The sequence below is a fragment of the Agelaius phoeniceus genome, chromosome 17, assembly GCF_051311805.1.
Source record: "Agelaius phoeniceus isolate bAgePho1 chromosome 17, bAgePho1.hap1, whole genome shotgun sequence".
NCBI lineage: Eukaryota > Metazoa > Chordata > Aves > Passeriformes > Icteridae > Agelaius > Agelaius phoeniceus.
In genome coordinates, this window is record NC_135281.1 from 7,278,450 (window position 1) to 7,297,241 (window position 18,792).

Consider the following 18,792-nt stretch of genomic DNA (forward strand, 5'->3'; position numbering starts at 1 on the left):
GAGCAGGCAGGACCCAGTGGGTGCTTGGAGGCACAATATTTCCTGCTCACTGTGGTGTCTGGCTGAGGATGGACATTTAAAGCACATCCTTCTTCCAAGAGGGAGAAGAAACCACGTCAGGGAGAGAAAGAGCTGGTTTTGCTCCATCCACAGTGCCTGGGGCAAGAGATGGCTGATATGTTTAGAGTCTGAATTACCCTGATGAGATGTATAAGCTTGTTATTTGTTTTAATTAATGAGAAGGAAACTGTTAGAGTGCCAGAAAGTGTGAAGAGAGGGGGAGCAGAGAGGGGAGATGGGGACATTTGGAATGGAAGGATCCTATTAATATCTCTGCTGTTGAATGAAAGGTCATTAATGATCCAAAGAAAAATGAGCGTGGAGAGAAACAAGAGAACCAAATCCCTCCCTGCCTCCCATCACCCACGTTGTTAACAGAACATCTTCCAAGCCCTGCTGCAGTCCTGCTGCCCCTTGTTCCCTGCTTTTTTTCTGCTCTCTTTAATCTGTCACCCTCCCCTTGGTGCTGGATGGGGTGGGAGGGTTTCAGGCATGATGAGAGTTGGTGCCTCACAACACTGACAGAAAGCTCCTCAAAACTGCATCCTCCTGCTGAGATCCACAGCAATGTCTCCTGCTTTTGTCCCAGGACCTCACCTGGACACAGCAAGTCTTGATCTCTGCTGAAGGCATGGAAATACCAGCCTTGGAGTGATGTTTGACAGGCAGAGGTGCTGCAGCAGGCAGAAAAAACCTTCCTTGGTTTATCTCCCTAATTTTTTCTGCTCTTTTCGAGGTTTCCATGACCAGTGTGTGTTCCCAGCCCTGTGCTGAAACTGTGCTTGCCCAGGAATTGGTTTGTCACGCCTGAGGTGGAAGCAAACACAGATTAAATTTAAGCTATTTGTTCAGTACCTCAGTTACGCAATTGGACATCACAGATTAGGGAAGGTGACCTCCTGTAGCACAGGGGGGATTTACTGAGATGTTTGAGCAAATATTACACTTCCTGGGATCCAGCACAGCTCAGGATAAAGGGAAAAAAGGCACTGGCTGGCTGCCTCCCTGCACAAGCACCTGAACCCCAGTGATCTCTGTCTTCCCTCAGAGCCTCAGGCTGGAGGACCCAGGATCTCCAAAGCAGGGCCAGCCCTGGTTCCTCCTGCAAGAAAGAAAAGGAGAAAAGGAAAGAAAGATAAATGGAAAGAGAAGGGAGAAAATGAGCCTTTGTAGGGTCTCAACTACCTGCTAAACATGACCAGCCCCAGGAGATGCAGGACTTTGTTCCAGTCACCATCACCCTGAGACCTTCATGGTGTTGGTAAATCCAAGGCTGGAGGCTCTTGCTTGCTGCAGGGAGGCTCCCAGGGTCAGGGCTGGTCTGAGGGCTGTGGCAGTGGGTGTGGAGCTGGCAGAGGAGAGGACACAGCTCTAAGGACCACGGGAAAATTCATTTGCTCAAGAGGCCAGCGATGGACCAGCAATTGAAAATTTCAATCTGTGAGCTTAAAAAAAGGACAGAAAGGAAAGGAGCCAGCCAGGCTTGGTGGTTGCACTGCAAACTGTCAGTGTCTGTTTGTGAAAAGGGTTTTGACTGACAGCAAAGTTGTCAGAGGCCCCTGACGTCAGAGCTGCACAGTGAGGTGCCGAGGGAGCCGAGGGCACCATTGCCAACGGCAACAGCAGCATCAGCTGCCTCTGGGTAGCTCTGAGCCCTCCTCCTCCTCCTCCTCCTCCTCCTCCTCCTCCTCCTGGGCTGATTTTGGAGCAGACAAGCAGGCTGCCCCAGCACTGATATGTACCTGCTGCCTGAGGAGCTCCCAGGTGGAGGAGGGAAGGGGAGAGGCTCCCTGGGGGCTGCACGGCCCCAGAGCCATGGATGTTTGAGAGGATGACATCCTGGCACAGGCAGGGCAGTGCCCAGTGCCACCTCCTTGTGCCTGAGCCCTGACCTGCACGGGCTGGGACAGGCTGGGCCCTGCCTGCACCTGGGAAGGGAGAGGGAAGGGGAGCTGGGATCTCCCACAGCCCCGTGCCAGAACAGGGTCTGCCTTGCACTTCCCACAGCCCTCCCACTCTTCCAAACCTCACCCAGGGTTTTACCCACCCAAGTGCTCCACAGCCCCTTGTCTGGCTTCAGAAAATTCCTGAATATACCAAGTGCCAGAGTGTAACACTAACCCTGGGCCTTCCCACTCTCCTCGCCTGGTTCTGTACCACCTCCCACACGACCTGGATGAAACCAGGGCTCTACCTGAACAAACCAGGCAAACCAGATGGAGACCAAGCCTGTTTCTGCATGCTTTGGCACTGAAAAAAATACAGAAGCTGTGGCCATGGCAAGAGCAGGGCAGAGCTGGGACAGAGGGGGAGGCTGGGGCGAAGGCAGCACGGATGGCTCATGTTTGCTCTCTTGATGTGAGGTCTTGCAAATGGAAATGATTCTCCAGGAGCATCTGTTCCTCAGGCAGGGGCTGTACCATTGCAGGCATCCTCCAGAGACACCCCTGGCACATTGTGCAGATAAATAAATCAATAAAAGCAGTGGCTGCAGGAAGGGATTTGGCCTTCTTGTCTTGGAAACACCTGGGTCACCCGGGATAATCACCCTGTGGCCATGGCTGGGTGGGTTTTCAGAGCCCTGAGACACCTGCTTGCTGCTGAAGTGGTTTAGCCCATCTGCTTAATGCTGTGCTAGCTGCAAAAATGTTTCTCTGCTTCAGCTTTAAATGATGAATTGTTGCCTGAAAGATTATCCTTTGTTTATCTCTGTTCCAGTGACCCCCTTTGCTGCCTCTCCTCTCCCCTCGGCCTGGGCGTTGCAGCAGCCAGGCCAGAAGGAGCAGGAGATGTGATCATTCCCAGCCCTGAGCACCGGGCTGCTGATCTTTCCTCTAAGCCATCTCCATTTCCAGACACAATTCTGCCTCTGGTCCAGTTCATGGTTTCTCCAGAACACACAGAGACTGGAAAGGAGCTCCTGAAATATGGAATAGCTGGGAGAAGAAAGGTGGGGAGGAGAAGGACCCTGTGTGGGCCCTGCCTGTGTCACTCCAGCCCCCCAGGTGCCAGCACTAAGGGCACCTCTGTGGCCCAGCTCAGAGGATTTCTTGTTTTCCCTGTGCCACAGAATGGTCTCCAGAACATGAATTTGGTTTGCATTTCAGATTAATTCCCTTAGAAAAATCCTTGGGCCATGACTGTCTCAGAAGGGCCAAATGTTTTCTCACTGGACTCTGGCACAGCCTGCTGCTCTGTCAGTGCAGGTGTGAAACTGTGGAACATCCAAAGCCAGCTGGGTCCCTGACCCTAAACTGAAGGCAGCAGCAACCCCAAGTCCCAAAACCACCTGTGAGAGTCCCCGCTTCATTTGTGTGCTCCTGAGAGCTGCAGCCTGAATCCCTCCCTATTTCCTGACCAACTACTCAGGAACCAGGTTTTCATGCAAATAAATTCAGAGGAAACAGAGCCATTACAAGAAGGATTGAATCTCACTGAGGAAGCTTTGTGCAAGAATAAAGTGATGAAATGACAGGATGGATTAGTCTTTAATTTGGTTAAAGCTGGGGTGGCAAATCTGCAGAAGGTCACAGTGACACTAAACAAGTGTCTTGTATTAAACCCAGCTCAAGTTTTCATGTCTTGGTAAAAGAGCTGGAGCATCTATAACTAGTAACAGGTTATTTTTGGCATCCCAACCTATTTTGTAGCTCCCAGGAGGACAAAACTGCTTCTCTTTGACTTTGCAAAGCCTGGATTTCTTTTTGTGTCGGCAGGATGCTGGGATCTGCATTTAAATTCTTCTGACACTGCCTGTCTTAACAAAAACTCACAGGTCCAGGTAATTACTGCTCTTGCTTGCTTTGCTAGTCCAGTCTAGATGAAGGCTGCGTTCAAAATAACAACACAAAAGCCACGTTGAGTGACCAGCTCTGAGGGGATTTGAAAGACATGTAGATGTGATGTTGTCACAGATATATTTTATGAAAAATCCTTTTGTTAGGATCTTTTCTCCTAAGAAGCTGGGAAGCTTCAGCTTCTCCATGTTTTGCTGCTTTGGAATGTGATTTAGAGAATTGTTTACCCAGCATGTAAAATTGTTTTTATTGATGACCAATGACAGCCACCTGTGTTGAGGCTGTGAGCAGTCACAAGATTTTATTGCCATTCCTTGCCTTTCCTTAGCTAGCCTTCTGATGAAATCCTTTCTTCTATTCTTTTAGTGTAGTCATAATATATCATTTTCTTTTAATATAATATATATCATAAAATAATAAATCAGCCTTCTGAAACATGGAGTCAAGATTCTCATCTCTTCCCTCATCCTGGGACCCCTGTGAACACCACCACACGCTGTGTCTTGGGACATGGATTAGTGATGGTGTGGCCAGTGCTGGGTTAAACTGGGCTCAGTGATTTTATGGGTTTTTTGCCACCTGAGTGATTCTGTGATTCAATTAAAAGATGCCCCAGCTCTAAAAAGCCTCAATCTTTAGTAGACACAGTGCTACAAGAGGTTGTTGCCTCCTCACAGGTCACAGGGCCTCAGACATTTGTTCAAGGTTCCTTGGGAATCAGCTCTGCTGCCAGAGCTGGCCCATCAGTGCTTACTGGCCCTGTAATCAGACAGGTTTCCATGGCTCTCCCTCTTCCTGTGCTGTCCCTTCCTGTGGCCCAGCTGCACCCACACCATGTTCCCACTCTTCCTGAGGCTGTTTGCCAGATGGGTGCCAGATCTCCAGCTCTGCAATGCACAGTGTGACATCTGCTCTGCCTTCCCTCCTGCTTCTCCCAAGTGGGGATAGCCAGAAAAATATCGAAGCCAGCATACACAGAGCCATCAAAATCAAAGTACTTCACAAAATTTACTGCTTTTCACTGGAATTTTGTTTTGAAACAAAACAAACAAACAAAAAATCTGGCAGAATCAAAACATCTTGTTTCAGTGTTTTCAAAAGAAAGAAAACCTTCCTGTTCTATTCTGAAAAGGCTTTTCACTGCTGAGATTGTTTCAGAAAAGAGCTAAATCAAGCAGAAAGCAAATTAAGAAATCAAAGTCTCTTGGAGATGGATCCAATTTCCAGATTTTTCCCTAACTGGCAGCCAAGAGGAGCAGTGGCCCTTGGGCATCCCAAGGTGCTGGTACAGCACTGCTCTCCTCTGCCTCCCTGGGTGTTCATGGAGGGGACAGGGAAGAGCAGGGATGTGACCTAGGGCTAAAACCTGGGAAAACCAGGCAAAATCAGGGAAACCCTACTATTGGTGAGGAGCTTCTCCTCCTCTCATCAAGGACAAACCTCCAGAATAAAGTTGTGCACTGATGAGAGACAAAGAGGACTGAAGATGTGACAAGAGCAGATGTCCTAGAGGTGTTCAGACAGCTCCTGCCTCTGCTTGAGGAGGAACTGAGTGGATTTTCCATTGCATCAATGCACAAAACACCCACAGAATACAGGTGGGGACAGGAGTGTTCCCACACTGTCTGAGTCCTGTGCCAGCAAGGTGGGGACAGCAGAGGTGGTGCTGCAGCCCCCTGCAGCCCCCCAGCAGCCAGCTGATGGGAGCAGACCCTTCAGAGCTGGGGTACAGCTCAGGGCTGCTGCTGCAAAATCCATTGTGGGGGAATTTGCATGGAATTCAGAGCTCTGGCTTAACCCTGGTTTTCAATTACCCATCTCTTCCTATGTCAGTATTTTCACATTTCCTTCAAATGTTTGGATGTGTAGGCCCCTCTAACACTCCCTGGCACTATGGAAAGCAGCTTTGTTAGGAAGCAGAGCCCCTGGCACAGGGAAGCTGGGCAGATGCCTGCAGAGCCATCAGCTGGAGATGGGGAAGGTGTGTATGGGGGGAGCAGTTCCTGCTGGCTGTCCAGGGCTCCACATTGTGTGCATTTTGCCTTGAAAAACAAAAATCAGCATCTGCTCCAATAAGTGATTTGCCCAGGGCAGCAATGCATCTGCTGGAGCAGGAGCACATCTGTGCCCAAGGTGAAAGTGGAGCAGTCAGTGGAGCTGGGATGCTGCACAGGAACAGAGCCCAGTCCCAAAGGCCCTGGGAATCAGGACCCCATCTCCTGGGGTTACACACCCAGGCACAGCTCTGCAAGAGCTCACACATACAGGTTGAATTTGGCCCTTTGCTCAAGGAAAACAAAAGTGGATTCCAGACCCTGAACCCCACAGTGAGCTGCTACAGATGCTGAGGAGTGTGTCATCAGCCCATTAAGACCTTGGGCAGGTGCTGCTGGATAAACAAAATCCTCATCTCCTTTGGTGATGTGAATTTTAGAGAGACAGGAGAGAAAGAAACTAGCAAGGTGTTTACAAAATTAAAAAAAAAAAACAAAACAAACCAAAACTAAACCTGGACCTCCAGGGAAGGGATTGTGCTGTCCCCCCAGTCCATCAGGGATCCAGCCAGGAGCTGGAACAATCTGTGCTGATGCATTAGGAGCAGTGAATCCCCCCTGCCCATATTTCTACAACCCCCACAGTTTTACTGATATAAACCAAAAGCAATCTCAGACCTTGTAAGACAAGGTAGTTATCTCTACAGCCAGCCAGCAGCAGATTTATTGACCTCTAGGATGCATTCAAACCATATTTGCTTTCATATGACAAGTGTCCTGTTTTATTGAAGCAGCTTTTCAGCAGTCCTGAATCACTGCTGCAACTCCATTTTGTCAGAGGCAAACTGAAGATGTTTTCCACTAGATTCAAGGCAACTCAGCACAATATCTTTGTGAAATGGGGGACATCAAACCATTAATGATAAGAATTGAAGTAAAAAAAGGACAGATTTTCAGGCAATGATGATAAACACTTCAATAGCTGAATTCTAAAGTGAGGGAGTATTTTTGGCAGCAAAAGCAAAATATGGTAAACTGTTTTACAGTACTTTTACTAAGTATTTGAATGAGTAGGACTAATATTTTGAAGATTGGAAGCAATCTGAATGAACTTGAAAATTTTTCCTTGTGAAAAGTGTGAAACGCAGCCTGAATTGCATTAGGAATGCTGGCAACCATGCCCTGAAACAGACTGAAAAAAAGGGTGAATGATTTGATGAGACTGCAAATGTAAAAAAGAGTTGAAATTAAATGTGAAGAGGAGAATAAAAACAAGACGGGTGAGATAAGAAATGGAGTGATATATTCCAGTACTTGGGGTGAAATATAGTGTCTGTAAAAACATGAAAACATTATCTGGATTTTCACTGGTGCTACCAGTGTATCTTTATAGGCAGATGATAAGAAATATAATAACTCTGAGAGTACTAAAACAATCATTGTAAAAATATATTTCCAAGACATGCTTTGTAGTGAATTTCATAGTGTGCTGCTTTAATTTTAAACTTTCAGAAGATACACATTCTGCCCAGTACAGAATCCCCTACATTTCCTTCTATATTTCCTTCTATAGTTTTCTATACTTAGAGATTTAAGAGAGGAGTTACAACACTTGAAGGAGCAGTCTGTTGATGGCATATATAGATAAGGCATTTTGAAAGGTAGAGCACTTTTTTCACTTTTTTTTTTTTTTTTTTTGGGACTGTCAGAAGACAGAATGGAGTTGTGAAGCTAAATGTGAGCTTGCTGGTGATAACTACAACAGGTCATTAAGATCTCTGTTTATTTTCAAGCAGATGCAATGTTTTAGGGTATTATGATCAAACATGTGTTGTCACTTGGTTGATCAGCACTGGCCTTGCTTTCAGTTTGTAGTTCCACAGTTTGAGTCACAGCTTTGAACTATTTGTCTTGTGTAGTGTTCTATAGACAATCTGTTAGGGGCTTCTTATGTAACATTATTCCTCTCAAGTTCAAGCAAGAAATGCTGCATCGTGAAGAATGTGCATAATGTATAACAAATTTAGCCCCTCTGCTAACTGCAGACAAGTGAATCTTCCTTTCCTTTGGGGACACAGTTATCACAGCCTGGAGGAAGGAGGAGGGAAAAGGCAAGGCAAAACAAGGGAAAGGGTTAAAGCAGCTTCTGTGGTAGAGCCATAAACATGGAAACACATTTCACCAAACTGTTGTTAGCACCTGAGGTGAAGAAAAGGCATTTTCTCCCTTCTCCATTGGCTCCTAGTGCCTTGCCCAGCACTGTGGGGCACAAAAACCCTTTAGGCTGAGACCACCCCCAGCCCAGGTGCAGGCACGAGATAGAAACACATCTAAAATACCCTCAAGTGCTTGCAGGGATTTGTCCCACAAGTTCCAGTTGTGCTGCACCTGCATCACCTCATTCCATAAATCTGCCAATGTCCATCCAATCCCAGAGCAAATCCGTTTGTTACAACATTTACAGGTACTAAAATCCATCTGTAGGAAGCCTCACAGAGGATTATTTCTGTCCTTTTCTTATTGGAGACTCAGCAGACTCGTTTAAAAGAGATATTTCACAAACTGGTTACCTCCCAGGCTGGGAGCTGTGTGCAAAGGGGCTGTAGCCCAAAAGCCACTGACTTCAGCAGCATCCATGGCCCTGGAGGGCCCCTCCTGCAGGGAAGCAGAAATGCTGGGATGAGGCAGGTGGCAGTAAGGAACATTTTGTCCACATGGTTATATGTTCTGGCAACTGAAGGACCCAAATCCTCACATTAAAACTAAATTAAATTATCATTGGGCTGCTGAGAGGTCTCTGCTCTAAGGGACGTTTATAGCAGGGATTGCAGCAAGATCAGCACACTGGGGGCTGTTCTCTCCCTCATCTCTGGTGACACCACTCCTGCAGGGCTGCATCCTGTAGTGTCAAGGCATCCCCAAATGGGTGATAATTAGCATAGAGTCCATGATTCACAGAAGGCTGATCAATAATAATCTTTATTAAGAAACCCATTGTTCTTCTTCTTCTTGTTCTTCTTCTTGACAGTTACCATACAGGCTGACCTAATTGGTCCTCAAATCCAAACACCATCACCAGTGGCTAATTAAGAAACCACCCTTTGGTAAATGAATCTCAGTAACACATTCCCCATGTTCACAATACCAGGTGCAGCAAGTGAAGATAAGAATTGTTTCTCATTCTTTTCTCTGATCTTCTCCCAGCCTTCCCCAGGATGATGCCTGGGACGGTTGTGTTTCTCTCTGCTGTCATCCCATGGCAAGCAGATCCCATGCTGCCACAGCATCCAGCTCTGGGGACCACAACATAAGGACATGGAGCTGCTGGAGTGACACCAGAGGAGGTCACAAAGATGCTCAAAGGGAGAGTTGGAGCTATTCAGCCTGGAGGAGAGAAGGCTCTGGGGAGCCCTTAAGCCCCTTCCAGTGCGTAAAGGGGATACAGAGAGCTGGAGAGGGGCTTTGGACAAGGATTTGCATGGATTGACAGGACAAGGAGAGATGGCTTCAAACAGCCAGAGAGCAGGATTAGAGTAGATGTTAAGAAGAAAGTCTTACCTATGAGAGGGGTGAGGCCCTGGGACAGGTTCCCCATAGAAGCTGTGGCTGTCTCACCCCTGGAAATGTCCAAGGCCAGGTTGGATGGTGCCCTGAGCAACCTGGTCAAGTGGAAGGTGACCCTGCCCACAGCAGGGGGGGTGGAACGAGGCTGCCTCCAACTCAAAATATTCTGTAATTTCATAAAACCCAAACAAAACCAGCTCCCAGGTAGCCTGAGCCTCATTAGCATAGAGCTCATGTGCCCTCATTTGCTGGGTTTCTCCCAAGGAGGGTCTGAGCTGGTTTAGTGCTGTCCAGGGCATGGGCAGGTCCCTGCTATGGAATCCTTCCCAGAGCGGCTGGGAGATGTTCAGCTCTGAGAGCTTCTGAATGCCAGGTGTGGTGGTAGCTCACAAATGCACTCTTAGCTAAAAAGCTAAATTCACAAACTCAGAACACCAGAAAGATGAAATGTCTGTGATGTTATGATTCTGTTTTCTGTATTCCTGCCAAGAAATGCTGTAGCTGCACAGGTAGCAGAACTTCCCAGTCTTGGCACTGAATATTGTTGCTACAACAGTATTTAAATATTTCCTCTCCTTTCCTCTGTGCCTGTGTGAGTGCACAGGGGAATCAGATAGAGACACAGCCCTTGGAGTGTCAGTGAGAGAAGCCAGCCTGAGTCTCTCTAAGCCTGGCCTGGGATGGCTGCCATTCTATTAATATGTAATTTGGCTGGGTAGTTCTGAGCCATCTTAATTCTCCAGCCATCATTACTTTGCTTGGTTATCATTCATACATTTCTATGTGCTAGTTTGCTTGGAGGGAAGAGATTGGACATTTAGAATGGATGAGTCTATATTTTTGGAATTGGAACTAAATTACCCACCAGTTGAAGCATCATTGTGTTTTACAATAATTGCTGATTAAAATCCAAATGCACTAAATTCCACCTGTCATTCCCAGCATTGCCTCTGTTGTGACAATGCCAACACCACGAGCTGATATGAATGAAAGGACTGAAGGAAATGGTTTGTCTGCAGATTTCCATCCTTTCATTCTGCCACAATCTGCCAAACTCCTCTCCCAAACTCTTGGGAAATTTGCCACAAAATGTCTGCTCTGTCAGATGCTTCATAGAATGAAACCCCCGTGGTTCAGGTTTCCGGCAGCCTCTGTGTTTTTACAGCCACACAGGACAGGCACCCACCTTGCCTGAGCTGCACCCCTCTCTCTTGTGTGGCCAGTCAGCCAGGTGCTCTAAAACACTGATGCTCATGACTATTGATGGGGTTTCCAGATGGGCTTCTCTCTTTTTGGAGGAGCTAGATGGGCTGCTGGTGTACATGAGCTCCCGCTTAGTGTCTCTTTTTCTCCCAGCCACAGGATGTGCCCAAGTCTATTTCCTCAGATCTTTTGAACTTGCCTCTGGCTGCAAAACTTTTCTGGACTGGCTAAACTCCCCAGTCCTTTCCTTCTCCTCTTGTGCCTCCCACACTTCTGCATTTTTTGCCTCCTTCTTGCTTTTGATCTTCCATTCTCTTTTTCCAAGATCTCAAGCTTTTCCTCACTGTGCCTAGCCATTTCCCAGCCTGGAGAGCTGGGGAATAGCACAGCCCCTGGGGAGATAGTTTGTTTATTATAAATCAGGGAAGTGGATAAGCAAGTATTTGCTCTTAACAGCACTTTCTACACGCAGGTGCTTCCTCTTCCCTTCCACACGTGAGTGAATATTGCAACAGACAATGTGCCTGCACATCACCACTACCCTGCACTTCATCAGTCTGGATGTGCATTTTAGTCATCAGAAGAGAATCAGCCTGATTTAACAGCCTTTTACTCATCCTGGCTGGCTGAACCAAAAAAAGCCTGACCCAAACCCCAGCCCTGAGAAGGACACAGCAAAGCAGAAGATGGTCTGCTGAGTTATTATACCCCATGGGAGTGTCCAGCCCATCCAAACTCCTGCTGTCAGGGCTTGGAAGTCACTGAATGGGCCGAACCCATGCAGTTTTAGTAGATACCAACAGTAAAAACAGAGCCCAGCACGTGCTGTGCAGCCTTGAGCTCTCTTGCCTCAGGAGAACCCTGGCTAGACAAATGTGAGAAGCAGCAGGGCTAGCAAGGGACCCGAGGCTGACGGCTCAGCCTCTCATTACTCATCCTCTGGGCTCCGTCTCACCAGTCATTTAGCACCTTTGTGGGCTTGTTTTTGATAGCTAGAGAGGGCGTGAGAGAGATGTGACTAAAACAACAGGATCTGTGCTTTTAGATGGGCTGTCAGGTTGAAGTAAGTGCAGAGCATTGTGAAAGGCCCCACACAGGTAGCAGCCTGGCTGCTCTTTAGGGCATTATGTGGTTCAGCTGTGACAAACCAGAGCACTCCTGGCTTGCCTGGATCCCAGCCAACAAAGGATGTTGTAAAAACCTGTCTGGCTTATAATTTAATTTTGCTAAGGTTAGAACATTTCTTCTATTAGTGAAAAGCAGAAGGTAGTTTTGAGATTATGGCAGGAAATCTACAGTCAGTTCCTAGCTCCAACAGAGACTTTCCTTATACAGTGTTGGGCAAGCCAACCAAAACTCATATGCTTTGTACCCTGAACTTGAATTTAAAAAAATTATACTTCCTTCTGTTCTTTGTCTTGGCTTCTTGGACAGTGAGCACTTGGGGAAGAGAAAGGCTTTCACTCTGTATTTATAAAGGCTTTCACTCTGTATTTATACTGTGCCTGGTTCTTTGAGCCATCAGCCTGCAGTATTCCCTCTACACACATAGCAAGAAAGAATAAATAAGTTAAAATATATATTGTTATGTAAGTGTACAACAACCAAACCCAGTGAAGCTGTGGTACTTTGGTGTGTTGGGCACCTGAGCCAGTGCCTCTGGGCATCACCCTGCACTGATGCCATGCCATGGCACCACAGATCCTTCTCTGCTGTTTAGTCCCTGGTTCTGGGTATCCATGCTCAGCACATTTCACCTCCTGCCTCCCAGCCTGCCCAGAAGAGCCAAGAGGAACTTCTAAGTGGAATCAATTAGAGCCCTGAAGAGCAGGGATGGTCAAGTCTGTGTTTGTTTATGGGTGCTGGAGGACACTGTGTGCTGCCAGCCATGAGCTGCCTGGCTCCAGCATCAGCTTTGCTCAGGGCAGGGAAGGGGTAGCATGAGACAGGGAGGAGCCCAACCCTCCTCACCCTTAGGAATGCTGTATTTACTCTGAGCAGATTTATGCATGTGTTTTCACTAGCAGGGCTTGTTTCTGTGCTGCATTTCAGCTCCCAGCATGTGGACTATTTTTTGAGCAAGCAGTGGGCAGAGAGAGCAGAAAGAGCAAACATACACAAAACAGAGAGTTTGGTTTTATTTCCAAACAAGCATATACAAAACCACAGGGAGTACAAGAGAGAGAGGGCAGCATATCCTCTTGCTCCAGTATAAAAATGAACTTCCTAGGCTGACCTAGACACCTAAGAATAAAGGCAAAAATATAAGCTACGTGACTAGTGGGAAGAGAAAGAGCCAGCAGGAAAAATCTATCAGAGCTTTCCATGGTTCAATCAGTCAGAGCCTGCTTCACTGGGGAAACAATCAATTAACCACTTCCACTGGGGCAGCCACAGACATGCTGCTCTGGAGGCAGTAAATCTTGGAGTTTATTTGTTCTCGCCTGCACTCTCAGCTTATTTACAACATCACGGGAATCTTCCTCCCTGTTTATCCTCACTTCTGCAAGTCCCTCCCAAGGATCTTGCTGTCCATGTCAATCAATGAAGAAGAACTCTTAGAGATTAACAATTTCCAGCTTCATTGCAAATCCCTGTTTCCCTTAAACAGGCAGCCAAAACAAACAGTTTCCTCCAGGCATCCAGAGGGCATTAGTCCTTTAACTGTCCATCCCATTTCCAGCTGTCAGTGCATTTTGGCTCACTTTAAGGCAGATGGTTTTGGTTTAGGAAGTTTTGGCCCAGCCAATAATCAAAGAGCCCTGTAGGACACATATTTGCCCTGGCCCTGAGGAGCAAAATGTAGCAGTCAAATGAGAAGCAGATGACACCAAAGCTAAGGGATGATGTTTAGAGCACTCAGCCCAAGCCACTCTGTGGCAGACAGGAGCAGGGAAGGACTCAAGCATGGCTGGTCCCACAGCTTCCAAGATGTAGTGAAACAAGCAATTTAGATGGACACAGCATAAAGCTGAGATTAAACTTCTATTCCCCATTTAAATTTTTTATTGCAGTCTTTAAATGAAAAAAAAAAAAGCCAGTTGTCAGCACTTCTAGGTAACTTCTGCGCCTGGCAACCTGCAAGCAAATTTTGATTCACAGATGCCTCTTGCTCCTCTGATCAAATGTGCTGGCAGGACCAGTAGACAGGAGCTGTCTTAACAGTTTTAATGCACCTAAATTTGTGCCTGTAGCTGCTGTTAATGCCTTGATTGGTGCTATTGAAATCTCTTCTTAAACATATGGTAATACATTCCTCACTGATTCCTTTGCCTTTCAAAACTCAGACCTGGAGATATCATTGTCTGTAATAAGTTCATTCTGTTCCTTCTGCTTTACTGCCTGCCTAGCCTAGCTTTGATGAAGTAATTCATATAACTCACCAACTCCAGAGCAAGTTTTGATTAGTTTTTGAATTAAATAACATATTTTCTTTCAGGAAGTCCTGGAAACTCATCTTGGTATCTGATATTCATATGACCTCTGCCATTCTGGATGCATCACCAGTAATGAAGAACCTGGATGTCAGGGCTGAGTGCACTAGCTGGCTGCAATTACCCCAAAAACCTTCATTGGGGACTCACATTTACCCCCTCTGTCAGGAGATCCATTTAAGCTCCAAGCCTGGGGGGCTTCTAGCTCTTGCCTAGGCTGTAGGTGAGACTGTCTCAGACCTGATCCTGAACTGATGTTTGGCTTTCCATGGATGACTTTGGAGCTGGTGTGTTGATAGGAGGCACTGCCATCACGTCCTGCTCTGCCTCCCATGGCAGGGGACTGTGTCTGGCCACAGGTTTGTCCCTGCCCTGTGCAGAGGCTGCTCCTGGCACCCCTTCCCTGGGAGCAGCCCTGCTCCTGCTGCTTCTGGGCACTGGCCACAAATACCATACAGCTGTGGTAGGACTTTCAGTAGACAGAAAACTTTTAATGGATTGATGTATTAACTGTTTGAGAATGGAGAATACAGGTTGTTTAGCCACACTTTTCCTAAGGGAGATATTGGACTCTTAATATGCATTTTTGGATTAGCACAAGCAGGCCTGTCATTTCAGTGGGGTGACATTTAGTTATCAGGATGGGGGGACAGACCAAGCACAAGGAACATCTTCCTTTGTTCCCTGAGGGAACAGCAACCTTTTTGTGCAGACCACGCAAAACACTCTGTCTAATAGCATCCCAGGGTTTTGTTGCACTGAATAAATAAGGCTATACAGCGTTTCCTTCCCCAAAGCAGGACTAGGAGATGCTGTGATGTCTCTGCCATAGGCAGCACCTGTGGACAGCTGGCAGTCTTGAACCACTAATTCTCCATAAAGCTTGTTGGAAAAAAAATGTGACTTGGGGAAGGATCTAAAATTTGCTCATTTCACAGAGCACAGCAGCTTCTATCCCACGGTGTGCTGCAGAATGGGCTTAATGCTGAGCCACAACAGGCACCAGCCTTTCTATTTAATGTAACACACCAAGGAAAACCTCCTGGTTTATGTGCTTTCTGCCTGGGAGCTTGTATACATCCAAATAGTGGCTTTTATATTTTGGGAAGGGTTTTTTTATGTGTCTAAAGAGAGGTATGTGGGAGAAGGCTGGGAGCCGGGCTGCTCTTCCATTCACACTGCGGTCACTTACATCCCCTCTCTTTTGGAAGAAACCTTCAAGGTTCTACACCTGAAATCTTCAAGGTTGTTTTCTGCCATTGCACTCTGAGATCAAACCCAGGACCACGCTCTTCCTCCTGCATCTCCTCCTCTGTCAATGTCACTTTCTCGCTGGATAAATGCGAAATAAAAAATTTTCTGTCTATTTCAGAAATAAATAAATATTTCAGAAATAAATAAATAAATTTCTGTCTATTTCAGAAATAAATCTATTTCTGTCAATTTCACTTTCCCAGATCAATTCACAAGCAAACCTACACCTGCGTTATCCCAATGCTTGGGATGCCAAGGACCTTTCCAGCCCAGGGAAGGCGAGAACACAACCGGGGCTCCCCGGGCCGGGCTCGGGGCAGGGCGGGGCAGGCGCAGCGCGGAGCCGAGGCCGCCCGGGCCAGGGGGATCGCGGAGCCGGGGCCGCCCGGGGCTGAGGGAGCCGGGGCCGCCCGGGCGGGGGCAGCGCGGCCGCGCCGGGCCCGTCCCGCCCCCGGGCCGCGATTGGCGGCGCTGCGGCGGGGCGGGGGCGGGCGGCGCGCAGGGCCGGCCGGGCGGCAGCAGGTGGCTGCGCTCCGCTCCGCGCCGCTCCGCGCTCCCGCCTGCCTCACCTCGCCTCGCCCGCCTCGCCTCTCCTCTCCTCTCCCCGCCGCCTCAGCGCGGCCCCGCCGCCGCCAAGACGCCGCGGGCCGTGCTCCGAGTGAAGAATGGGGCGGCCAAGCTCGCCAAGCCGCCCGCGGCCGCGGGCGAGACCCCCGGCGGCGCCCCCGGAGCCGGGCTCTTCATGGAGCGGTCGCAGAGCCGCCTCAGCCTCTCCGCCTCCTTCGAGGCCCTGGCCATCTACTTCCCCTGCATGAACAGCTTCGACGAGGAGGACGCGGGTACGGGGGGCCGGGGAGCACCGGGGGGCGGTGGTTCCCGGGGCTGTGTGTCCGTCCGCCGTGGGCAGGCGAGGGTGGGTGTGATCCGTGTCAGCGCCATCCCCGACCCCGCCGGGGGTTTGGGGCCGGGGGTTCATCCGTGCGGGTGTCCGAGGGATGCTGGGCACCGCTGGATGCGTGTGCCTGTGGAGGGTGAAACTGGGAGTGTGCTCCAGCGGTGAAACACGCTCCGGCTGCCGATCGATAGGAAACACGGGTTATTTGCAAATGGAGCGGCTCACGCTCCATCCTCCTCTGTGAGAATGAAGGGCAGAGCTCAGGGAGGAGGCGTCCATCCTGCCGGGTGGTGTGGTCCGCTCTGATTTATACACCATCAACTCTCGGGCTGATTGTTCCCAGGGGTTGTTAGCGCCGTACACCGTGCTGCTTTTGGAGAGACGAATAATGGGATTCCGTTTAAATGAGGGCAGAGTAAATCCCAAAACAAAAGCCTTTCGGAATGGATGCAGTGATTTTTTTTTTTTTTTTTTTTTTTGCCGGCATCAGAAAGACCTTTCTGGCCTCAGACAGTTGGTGGTGGTCATAAAATGACACCAAGCTTAAAAAAGAGGGGCACTGGTAGGGAGAAGTAGGCAAGGCATTGGGTAGAAGGGGCGAGGAAGGGTGGTGGGTGCTGGGGAAGGTGCTGGGAGTAGAGGGCAGCACAGCCGCTGCGTGGGTAGGGAGAGAGGGAGGGAGGGCGTGCGCGGGAGTGGATGGAGAGCGGTCGGAGAGCCCAGAGCCCTCTGTCCATTCCCGGCGGCTCCCTGATAATTGAGGGGTGTTTTTCCCAGTGCACACTGTACCAGAGACTGAACCTGCGAGTCTTGTGAGTGGCAAATAATAAAAAGTTGGTAACTAAAGCATATTTTAACACTGACTGTCATGGTTGCATCCCTCAAAATGCCGGCATGCTCCTTTGTCTAGTGGCTCATCCCAAGATGTGCAGATGCCAGCAGGAATACATCAGTCCGCCAGCTGCTACACCTGTAACGATGTTGTTTTTAAAGGAGTTGACGTAAGAATCAATTCATCATCTGTGTGATTAACCTAGACTTGTCATCAGCATCATGCAGGGGTGGCAGGCAGAGGATTGTCTCCTCCAACAGATGTAGTTTTAAAAATTCTTATCTAAAAATTTTGCTGATGATTTATTTGCACTTCAGATTTGGCTCGGATGCCGAGGAGCGTACAAGACAATAACGGGAGCTTTGGGAAGTCTCAGCGCTGTTGCTTCAGGCATGATTGATAGTGAGACATGCTCAAGTATGAGAACCCAACACAATGCCTGGACAGCATTTCATTCCCTGGTGTCCAGCCCCTCCTGTCCTGAGCAAGGTGATAGTTTAGGTGAATGCTTCCTCTTCAGCGCTTAAAAAACCGTTTTTGCGCTGAATTTTATTTATTCATGCTTAGTGAATGTTCATGATTGAATGTTAATAAGCTGCTCATAATACAACACAAGTACTTGTCTCTGAATTAAATAAATCTCCAATTAAAACCTCATTCTCCAGCAGCTTATGGGCAGATCTTGCCTGTGTGAGTTGTCTGGTTAGTGAAGCTGCTCAGGGTGGATTCAGTACGATGGGGATGTTGCAGTGTTGCTCCTGTATTTTGTGCCTGTGAGTGTGTGCTCAGACATGTATGAGCAACCAGCCAGGAGGAACGTGTGCTGCTTTTTATTTTTGGTGTTAAAACTACAAGTGTATAATTTTCTCATGCAAGTAGATTACTTGAAAGAGAAATTATAAGAGAAATGCTGAAATTGTGCCAGATAAGATTCTATATTATTCATACCCATGCATGCTTCTGAAATAGTGAGAGATTCTGATCAGTTTGGGTTGCAGCATGATTTCTGTCAAAAAAATAGATCTCGATAGCTCATTCAGGGAGATGAATACTGCACTTGGCAAAACGTTCTCTATAGGAGGAGGCAGAAAAAAAAATGAAATTGATCCCAGGGGCATTGACAAAGTAAACAATCCTATTTCAAACAGACACATCATCCATTTTGTCTGAAGCTGAGAACCACATCTTTAAGAGAATAGCCGTCCTACAGAAAAAGGAGAAGAGCTGATAAATGACCAAGCTTAAGGGAAATGTGACGTTTTCCTCTGAAAGGGGAAAACAGCCTAATGATCGTTTAAATGTACAAACAAGAAAAATTCTCAAGGTGTTTCATTTAAGTTACTATGGGTGGGTAGTATCAAAGGAGTCTAAAAGGAAATTTACAGATGTGCTGAGAGCCGTGGCCGCATTTGGGCAGTGGTAACAATACCTCTGACTTCCAGTATTTCACCCTTTTAGTCTGGAAAAATGACTCTGCTTTTGAAAAATACAGAATATACTTTTACTTATACAATATTTCCTTTTCTGCCATGGCTCTTCTTTGCTGTCTACCTTGTGGACATAAGGTGAGAAGACTCTCCTCATCTTCCACAATTCCTTTGCCTGGTAGACCTGCAGTGTGTCTGGATGGGGTTCTGAGCAGTGAATCTGGGTGCAGATGATCTCTTCATGTGCAGAAGCAGGCAGCCAGTGGAGGCAGGAAAGCAACAGAGCAAGAGACAGGATCACATTTGAGTGCTTCCAGAGCATGAGGGTGCTG

The 18,792-nt window shown here is 47.8% G+C and overlaps 1 protein-coding gene across 1 annotated transcript in view; it reads left to right on the plus strand.

Moving 5' to 3' along the window:
• The first annotated feature begins 15,776 nt into the window (after positions 1-15,776).
• The window catches only part of RIMS4 (regulating synaptic membrane exocytosis 4), a 55,816-nt gene continuing 52,800 nt past the window's right edge, over positions 15,777-18,792 (plus strand). The window contains exon 1 of the mRNA XM_054644631.2: positions 15,777-16,145. Coding sequence (XP_054500606.1) covers positions 16,049-16,145 — 97 coding nt within the window. The 5' untranslated portion in view covers positions 15,777-16,048. The remainder of the gene's footprint in view (positions 16,146-18,792) is intronic.